Source organism: Rattus norvegicus, chromosome 15, assembly GCF_021556685.1.
Source record: "Rattus norvegicus strain SHRSP/BbbUtx chromosome 15, alternate assembly SHRSP_T2T, whole genome shotgun sequence".
Lineage (NCBI taxonomy): Eukaryota > Metazoa > Chordata > Mammalia > Rodentia > Muridae > Rattus > Rattus norvegicus.
Window position 1 is genome coordinate 29,910,371 of NC_141548.1, and position 10,307 is coordinate 29,920,677.

Here is a 10,307-nt window from a genome sequence, read left to right on the forward strand (position 1 = left end):
TATCGAAGTTAAATCAGGAACAGATAAACCAGTTAAACAACCCCATAACTCCTAAGGAAATAGAAGCAGTCATTAAAGGTCTCCCAACCAAAAAGAGCCCAGGTCCAGACGGGTTTAGTGCAGAATTCTATCAAACCTTCATAGAAGACCTCATACCAATATTATCCAAACTATTCCACAAAATTGAAACAGATGGAGCCCTACCGAATTCCTTCTACGAAGCCACAATTACTCTTATACCTAAACCACACAAAGACACAACAAAGAAAGAGAACTTCAGACCAATTTCCCTTATGAATATCGACGCAAAAATACTCAATAAAATTCTGGCAAACCGAATTCAAGAGCACATCAAAACAATCATCCACCATGATCAAGTAGGCTTCATCCCAGGCATGCAGGGATGGTTTAATATACGGAAAACCATCAACGTGATCCATTATATAAACAAACTGAAAGAACAGAACCACATGATCATTTCATTAGATGCTGAGAAAGCATTTGACAAAATTCAACACCCCTTCATGATAAAAGTCCTGAAAAGAATAGGAATTCAAGGCCCATACCTAAACATAGTAAAAGCCATATACAGCAAACCAGTTGCTAACATTAAACTAAATGGAGAGAAACTTGAAGCAATCCCACTAAAATCAGGGACTAAACAAAGCTGCCCACTCTCTCCCTACTTATTCAATATAGTTCTTGAAGTTCTAGCCAGAGCAATCAGACAACAAAAGTAGATCAAGGGGATACAGATCGGAAAAGAAGAGGTCAAAATATCACTATTTGCAGATGACATGATAGTATATTTAAGTGATCCCAAAAGTTCCACCAGAGAACTACTAAAGCTGATAAACAACTTCAGCAAAGTGGCTGGGTATAAAATTAACTCAAATAAATCAGTAGCCTTCCTCTACACAAAAGAGAAACAAGCCGAGAAAGAAATTAGGGAAACGACACCCTTCATAATAGACCCAAATAATATAAAGTACCTCGGTGTGACTTTAACCAAGCAAGTAAAAGATCTGTACAATAAGAACTTCAAGACACTGAGGAAAGAAATTGAAGAAGACCTCAGAAGATGGAAAGATCTCCCATGCTCATGGATTGGCAGGATTAATATAGTAAAAATGGCCATTTTACCAAAAGCAATCTATAGATTCAATGCAATCCCCATCAAAATACCAATCCAATTCTTCAAAGAGTTAGACAGAACAATTTGCAAATTCATCTGGAATAACAAACAACCCAGGATAGCTAAAGCTATCCTCAACAATAAAAGGACTTCAGGGGGAATCACTATCCCTGAACTCAAGCAGTATTACAGAGCAATAGTGATAAAAACTGCATGGTATTGGTACAGAGACAGACAGATAGACCAATGGAATAGAATTGAAGACCCAGAAATGAACCCACACACTTATGGTCACTTGATTTTTGACAAAGGAGCCAAAACCATCCAATGGAAAAAAGATAGCATTTTCAGCAAATGGTGCTGGTTCAACTGGAGGGCAACATGTAGAAGAATGCAGATCGATCCATGCTTATCACCCTGTACAAAGCTTAAGTCCCAGGGGATCAAGGACCTCCACATCAAACCAGACACACTCAAACTAATAGAAGAAAAACTAGGGAAACATCTGGAACACATGGGCACTGGAAAAAATTTCCTGAACAAAACACCAATGGCTTATGCTCTGAGATCAAGAATCGACAAATGGGATCTCATAAAACTGCAAAGCTTCTGTAAGGCAAAGGACACTGTGGTTAGGACAAAACGGCAACCAACAGATTGGGAAAAGATCTTTACCAATCCTACAACAGATAGAGGCCTTATATCCAAAATATACAAAGAACTCAAGAAGTTAGACCGCAGGGAAACAAATAACCCTATTAAAAATGGGGTTCAGAGCTAAACAAAGAATTCACAGCTGAGGAATGCCGAATGGCTGAGAAACACCTAAAGAAATGTTCAACATCTTTAGTCATAAGGGAAATGCAAATCAAAACAACCCTGAGATTTCACCTCACACCAGTGAGAATGGCTAAGATCAAAAACTCAGGTGACAGCAGATGCTGGCGAGGATGTGGAGAAAGAGGAACACTCCTCCATTGTTGGTGGGATTGCAGACTGGTAAAACCATTCTGGAAATCAGTCTGGAGGTTCCTCAGAAAATTGGACATTGAACTGCCTGAGGATCCAGCTATACCTCTCTTGGGCATATACCCAAAAGATGCCTCAACATATAAAAGAGACACTTGCTCCACTATGTTCATCGCAGCCTTATTTATAATAGCCAGAAGCTGGAAAGAACCCAGATGCCCTTCAACAGAGGAATGGATACAGAAAATGTGGTACATCTACACAATGGAATATTACTCAGCTATCAAAAACAACGAGTTTATGAAATTCGTAGGCAAATGGTTGGAACTGGAAAATATCATCCTGAGTGAGCTAACCCAATCACAGAAAGACATACATGGTATGCACTCATTGATAAGTGGCTATTAGCCCAAATGCTTGAATTACCCTAGATCCCTAGAACAAACGAAACTCAAGACAGATGATCAAAATGTGAATGCTTCACTCCTTCTTTAAAGGAGGAAAAAGAATACCCTTGGCAGGGAAGGGAGAGGCAAAGATTAAAACAGAGACTTAAGGAACACCCATTCAGAGCCTGCCCCACTTGTGGCCCATACATATACAGCTACCCAATTAGACAAGATGGATGAAGCAAAGAAGTGCATACCGACAGGAGCCGGATGTAGATCGCTCCTGAGAGACACAGCCAGAATACAGCAAATACAGAGGCGAATGCCAGCAGCAAACCACTGAACTGAGAATAGGTCCCCTATTGAAGGAATCAGAGAAAGAACTGGAAGAGCTTGAAGGGGCTCGAGACCCCAAAAGTACAACAATGCCAAGCTACCAGAGCTTCCAGGGACTAAGCCACTACCTAAAGACTATACATGGACTGACCCTGGACTCTGACCCCATAGGTAGCAATGAATATCCTAGTAAGAGCACCAGTGGAAGGGGAAGCCCTGGGTCCTGCTAAGAATGAACCCCCAGTGAACTAGTCTATGGGGGGAGGCGGCAATGGGGGGAGGGTTGGGAGGGGAACACCCATAAGGAAGGGGAGGGGGGAGGGGGATGTTTGCCCGGAAACCGGGAAAGGGAATAACACTCGAAATGTATATAAGAAATACTCAAGTTAATAAAAAAAAATTACAGTTTATTGAGTCATGATTTCACTGGGTTGTTGAGATCATGAGCAGAGTCTGTGGCAGAGAACCATGATAGGCCAGCCCATGCTGGACTTCTAGAGCCCTGATTTTACTGGGCAGCTGGAACCAGAGAGTTCACAGCTAGCAGAGAGCCGCCGGCAGAGGTACTAATTATGGATAAATTATGCTTAGTTCCATTTGGCTCCCCCTGTTGCTGGAACTAACTCTAGCGACCAGGGTGGCAAGGTTCCACTTGGAAGGGACTGCAGACCCCCAGGTTTAGAGAGGACTTGAGTGCAGTGTGTCCTCTGAGATAAAGATAACCCGCAGTGTCATTTGGTCCCGTGGGTGCTGGCACTAGCATGGATAGTTCCTTTTGGCCCAATGAGGCTGGAAATTGTGAGAGAGCAACTGCCAAGGTTAGAGAGAGCCCAGAAGAGAAGCACAGGGCGGTAGGGGCAGGAACCGGTTGCAACACTTTTTATTACTGCAAGTGTTCTTAAATGTTTTACCCTCCCTTTTAGCCTACCACCCACCAGAAGTAGTAGATAAAAAAGGATACAGGGGAAGTGGATCTGTTTAGAAATGGTTCTTTGAAGCAAATCCTATCTGCATTGTCAAGAAATGAGCAGTTCAGTTCACAGGTCAGCAGCTCAACCCACTTGGAAACACTTCACGGATACTCCAGCAGTCCAGTTCAGTAGTGTCAGGATAGCATCAGCAGTGGCACAACCTAGTAGGAACAGCCAGGCCTCAGCTGAATCTCTGTGTAAGCAGGAGAGACCAGGATCACCAGGAATGTCAGGCAACATTCTTGGCTGTGCCTCTTTGGGTGAAGCCAAGATCAGCCAAAATGTAAGACCGAGAAGCATTTAGCTATGCAAGCAAGCCAAGCAAGCTTCCGTCACTGTCTGCTGAGTCCTTTATGTACTCCTCCAAACACCATGTGTCCTCCATGGGTCTTGTCTCAATAGGTGCGTCCATCTTAGATGACATCACTCTGCCAATCATCCTGAGTCTGAGGAAGTAGAAAGAAATAGCAACATACCACCAGAAGTTTTCTGGTGCAGTCCTGAAAAATGGAGTTCAACTACGTAGTGTGAGGCAGACCAATGCATGCATATCATTAATGAATCCTTCATCATCTGTTCTTTCACATGCTTGCTTCAGAAAAAATTCTTTCACCCGTGTCTGCTTCAAGGAAAGACTCCTTCATGTGTTTGCCCCAGAAAAACACTCTTCAACACAACTAACTTTTCAAAGACCCCTTAAGTTTCCACTTCAATGTACAAAGAATTAAAGTTTTGATTCATTCAGAAGATCTTTTTTGATAAACATTTATACAACTTTTACATTTGGATACAGTTTTAATACTTCAGTGTTTTTGGTAATCTCAATTTTTTTCTTTTGTTGTTTTGACAAAGATTTCATTGTTCTCTTTGGCAACATGAACTGGAACATCTGCATACAGAAGTGTATTTCAGTTCTAATGATGAAGTCCATTGTTGAAACTATGTGCATATATTGTTACACATAAATATGTATTTGTCAAGCTGTTTGAAGGTGGGATGTGTAACCTGAGATGTGTCCATAACGCAGTGCAAGGCAAAAGCAGAGGCTACAGCTGCTAACGTGAGAAAGACTCATTTGTTTGTTAGTTGTTTGTTGTGATGGAGCTTCATGGGGTTTAGGCTGACATCAAATAAATTCAATTCTTAGCTCACAATGATGTTGAGCTTCTGATCCTCCTTCCTTGACCTGCCAGTTGCTGGGATCCCAGACGTGCCCCAGCATCCTCAGCTAAGGCTTATGAGATTGCAAATAAAAGTACAAAAGGAGCAACACAAATTTGAGATTTTATATCAAACAGAAAATGAGACATGAAATACTCTACAGTTCCTGTTAGTTTGCACATATAATATATAATTATGATTTTTGAAGAAAACACCAGGCAGCATCAGCTCCAAAAGGAAAGCTGAAGGAGAAGTTTAGGATGGTGAGTGATGAATTCAAAGGATGGACCAGGGTGTTCAGGGTATATGCTTTTACCATGAATGGAGTGTGCTTTTAGTCTTTTAAAAGTAACTTACGTGTTCATGAACTTATTCAAATACTAAGACTATTAAGTTATAAAGGGCAATTAAATCTTCCCACCTTTTCATTTTTATAATAAAAAAGGTGTATAAAAATATACACCTTTAATTAACTTTGCATCCTAACTGCAGTTTTTCCTCCCTCCTCTTCTCGCAGTCCTCCCTCCCTCCACATCCATCCTCACCCCCACCAATTCCTTTTCCCTTTAACTTCAGGAAAGGGGACGCCTACCACATGTATCAAACAGCCTTGGCATATAAAGTTACAGTAAGGCCAGGGTAGGTTCATCTTCTCCTGTTGAGGCTTAAGGAGGCCACTCACTTTAGGGAAAGAATCCCAGAGGCATGAAAGAGAGTCAGACACAGCCCCTGCTGCTGCTGTCAGGAGACCACCCACATGAGGGCCAAGATACACAACTGTCCCATAAGTGCAGAGGGCCTAAGTGAGTCCCATGCAAGCTCTCTGGTTGATGGCACAACCTCTATAAACACGATGGGCTCAGGGTAGTTAATTGTGTAGGCTTTCTTGTTTTTTGACTAGTATTGCTCCTACTGTCCTTCCTGTGCATCTTTCACAGGATTCCCCAAGCTCCACCTAATGTTTGGTCTCTGCATCAGTTTCCACTAGTTCCTCCATGAAGCCTCTCTGATGATGGTTATGTTAGGCACCCCTATGGGAAGCATAGTGTGTCAAGTGGGCAACCTCATGGCATGGTTATCCGGCTGGACTGGTAACTGTTTAGGAAATCCTTTATTTCCTGTTCCATCTGTACCCTTGCACATTTTGTGGGTAAGAAGGTTTTGTGGCTTGGTTGCTGTCTCAGTCCCTTCATTTGATGTCTTGCTTGGTTACAGGAGATGGCCAGTTCAGACTCCATGTCCTACATTGCTAGGAGTCTTAACTAAGATCATTTAGTAGATTTCTGGGAGTTGCCATTGCCCCAGGTTTCTAGCTCAACCCAGAATTCCCCCTCAACTCCAATTGTCCCATTATTCTCTCTTTGTCCTCCCTCAACGTGATCATATATGTTCACTGTCCTACCCTCACCCCCATTCTGTCCCAGCTCCACACCCACCCACCATGACTACTGTATTTCTCTTTCTCAGTGAGAATCATGTGTTCCCCTCCCCCATTCATCCTCCTTGTTACTTAGCCTTATTGTGTCTGTGGATTGTAGCATGATTCTTCTTCACTTCATGGCTAATGTCCACTTATAAGTGAGTCCACACTGTGTTTGTCTTTCTGAGTCTGGATTTCCTCAGTGCAAATGATTTTTTTTTTCTTGCTCCATCTTGCTCTACTTTCCTGCAAGTTTCATGATGTCATTGTTTTGAAAACTGAGTAATACTCATTTGTGTACATGCACCCCATTTTCTGTGCTGACCTCCCATCCCTTCCCAGCTATCTCTGTTCTTCTTCCTATTGTTCCCATTAACTTATGCTTATCTTGCCCTTACTTTCTCGGGTGCTTCTCCCCAACCCCGTGTTCCCCTTTGTACCTTTCCGGCCTCTGTGGTTACTCCAGGTTCTATCTGTCCATCTGAAAATGTGGAGCTGGGAGTCTCTGCAATTTCCACTGCAGTCAGCTCAGTGTCGGAATGTGTGGTCTTTGTTTTTCTGGGTCTCAGTCAACTCATTTGAAATTATCATTTCTAGTTCTGTCTATCTATCTGCAAAATTTGTGGGGATGTTTTTCTTTACACTGAAAAATACTCCAGAGCTTATAAGTGCCACATTTTCATTCTGCACTCACCAGGAGGAGGACATTAGGCTGTTTCTATTTCCTACTTCCTGTGAGTGGAGCAGCGATGAACAAAAGCAGGAATCTGTGGAGCAGGATGGCGAGTTCTTTGGACGCACACTGAAGTAGAATAGATGGACCGTGTGCTACATCTGTCTTTAGGTTTTTGAAGATTTTCCACAGGATCCAGAGCAGCTCCACAAATTTTCAAGTTCCCCAACAATGAATGTGGGTTCCTTTCTCCCAACACCCACCTCAGCATTTGTTGTCAGTTGTTTTAATTTAGACGTTCTAACTGGTGTAAGTTGAAATCACAAAGTTGTTTTAAATTGTGTTCTCCTAATTACTAAGGATAATGAGCAATTTTGAGATTTTTAAAGCCATTTTTGTTTCTTCTATGGAGAACTCCATCTAGACACTCTTGTCTTCTGACCATTGACATTTCCTTCACCAGGAAGTAAAGGGCTGGTTTAATGAGGCTTGTGGAGATGGCCTGAAGTCACATTTGTTGGCGGTGTCAGTCCACTAGGGGGCACTGCAGGGTTCCTAGAAATTACTGATTCTTAAGATGCCCAGAGGTCTGAAAGGCTGAGCTGAGACACAGGACATAAGTCAATCCACGCACAAAGCAAGGAATAGTGGTGATGATTCAGAGTTATACAGACCCTTAGCTCCCTGTCACTTTTTTAATAAAACCACAGATATCCAGAGCCGGTTCACTGGATCTCATATGTGTATAAATCTCTTTAAAGAACAATTCTCTGATGAGATGTAAACAAAACAGAGTCTCCCTGAGGATGGACACACAAGAGCAACTTTTATCACTGTTTTTTCTGTATCTTAGAATTTCATCTATAATTCCATAAAATAACATACTGTGGTGTGTGTGTGTGTGTGTGTGTGTGTGTGTGTGTGTGTGTGTGTGTGTTGTATTCTAAACTGGAAAGAAAAAATAATTGCTTTTTTAAAAAGGAAAACTAGAAGATATAAGGTATGGAAACTAGAAGGGAGCGAGCCTCCCTGAACCTGAGCCGGCGTCCTTAGCTGTGCTTCCCTGCAGAACCCAGCAGAACAGCAGGACAGACGTCCAGAGACAGAAAAGAAACCAGGGTTGAAACAGGGCATGTCTTGTTCTTCCTATAACCAACAAAACTGTGCTGATGATCTTAATTGCAAGATATTCTTTTTATTCGGTGTAGTAGATTATATGCTGATTTGCCCAATTGTGTAATTTAAGAGTCCTGCCAGGACTTCCTTGTGTATGCCTTTTCTATTGACCACACAGCAGAAGATGGCCAACTCACAATGCCTTATCACTTAGTTTGAACATGTTTTGTTTTAATGGTTCTTCGTCCGTATTTTATAATTTCCTGTCTTGTGGTGTGTGTGTGTGTGTGTGTGTGTGTGTGTGTGTGTGTGTGTGTGTGTGTGTATGTACATTTCATCTTTGTTAATTTTCATTTACTTCTGTCTGAGGGCTGTTTGTTTACGTGTTTGCTTTCTAAAGAGAGAGAAAAGAAAGGGCTGGACTTGAGGAATTGGGAAAAATTTGGAGGTGATAGAGAAGGGAAGAGAATGATCAGAATACAGTGTGTAAAAAACATTAGGACAGAAAAGGTCAAACAGTCTCGCTAGGACTCTAAAGGCTCCGCTTTACACACTGAGCCATTAGTTTTCCTATTGGCATTCATCATTAATGTGTTCCCATTCCTCACACATTTTCCTCAAACTCTCTTATATTACGTGTTACATTAGAAACACAGTGTCCTGGTCTCTACATCAATGTCCTCCACAGTCCTGGAGCAATGACAGTGCAGAGTCATGAGGTGGAGGTGGGTGGAGTTCCTTGTTCAGATGAATGAGGGAGCTCAGTGACTCAGAGAGAACCTGTAGTCTGTGAGCACAAGTTGTCTGGGCACAAGACTGACGCCCTTCAGAGCTGGAGAGAAGACATCCCAGCAAGTGGACAGGGCCATGGAGAGGAACCTGGGAGCTGTGCTGGGGATTCTGTGGGTGCAGATTTGCTGTGAGTTGTGCTAAGCTAAGTTCCTATCAGGGATTCTCCAGAAATGTGGGAGGTGGATGGGGAGAAAGTAGATGAAAATCTCCTGTGTATTCTTCCTCATGGGTGTTTCATGGGGTAGTTCATTGATATGGGTAGATACCTCTCTTTAATTCTGATTTCTTTTTCTGTTTCCAACAGGGGTGAGAGGAAATAATGTGGAGCAGAGTCCTACATCCTTGAGTCTACATGAGGGAACCAATTCTTCTCTGAGATGCAATTTTTCTAGTGCCATGACAACTGTGCAGTGGTTCCGACAGAATTCCAGGGGCAGCCTCATCAGTCTGTTCTACCTGGCTTCAGGAACAAAGGAGAATGGGAGGTTAAAGTCAACATTCGATGCTAAGGAGCGCTACAGCACCCTGCACATCAGTGGTGCCCAGCTGGAGGACTCAGGCACCTACCTCTGTGCTGCTGAGGCACAGTGCTCCCAGTGAGCCTGCAGCCTGGCCCCAAACTGCAGCTGGCTGTACAGCTACAACCCCTGCCATGGAAGACTCTGCAGGAGGCTTTGCACAGCTGTGGCCGTATCAGATCTCCACCAATTACAGAGAAGATGTGAGGAAATATAACATCTTTGTAGAAGTTCACACTTAGATTTACCTAAATTCAGACTTACGAGACACTGACTGCTTGTATGTCAAATGCTCAGAATCATCATCAGCCCACAACACTAAAATACACACTTCGTTTTACTAAATGCTTGTGCTAATGTCACAAAATAACACCCCCCATATATACTCCAGAATCATTTGGGTCATTTCTCAGGATCAGAAACAGAGAGCAACTGTTTCTGTCCTTTGTTTAGAGAGCACCTGACCAACTGTCAGATAATTTGTCAAATATGAAGTTGATAAAAGTTTAATATTTAGATCTAATAATTTAAGCTGTAGAAAGGGAGAGTAAACTAATCTTATTATTTAATCAAGACATCATTTCTACCATGTCTTTGCATTTAACAAAATAATACATTTAATTACGCAATATGAAACAAATATTTCACATAAAAATTATGAGAGCCGAAAGACAAATGACTCACTAGAGAGTGATGTATTTGCAATTTGTATCACAGTAGTATTTACAGCAATTGACTCTTCTGAAATATTTATACATTTGCAATGTAATAGATATATAAAACTTCTCATTAAAACACTGTTTTCAAAAGAAAACTGAAAACTTTCT

At 42.0% G+C, this 10,307-nt stretch overlaps 1 gene segment (V, D, J or C); it reads left to right on the forward strand.

Annotated features, from left to right (window-relative positions):
- Window positions 1–10,016, forward strand: part of LOC148000932 (T cell receptor alpha variable 22-like) — a 322,393-nt gene extending 312,377 nt beyond the window's left edge. The window contains 1 exon segment of the V gene segment in view: window positions 9,267–10,016. Coding sequence covers window positions 9,267–9,562 — 296 coding nt within the window.
- The last annotated feature ends 291 nt before the right edge of the window (window positions 10,017–10,307 follow it).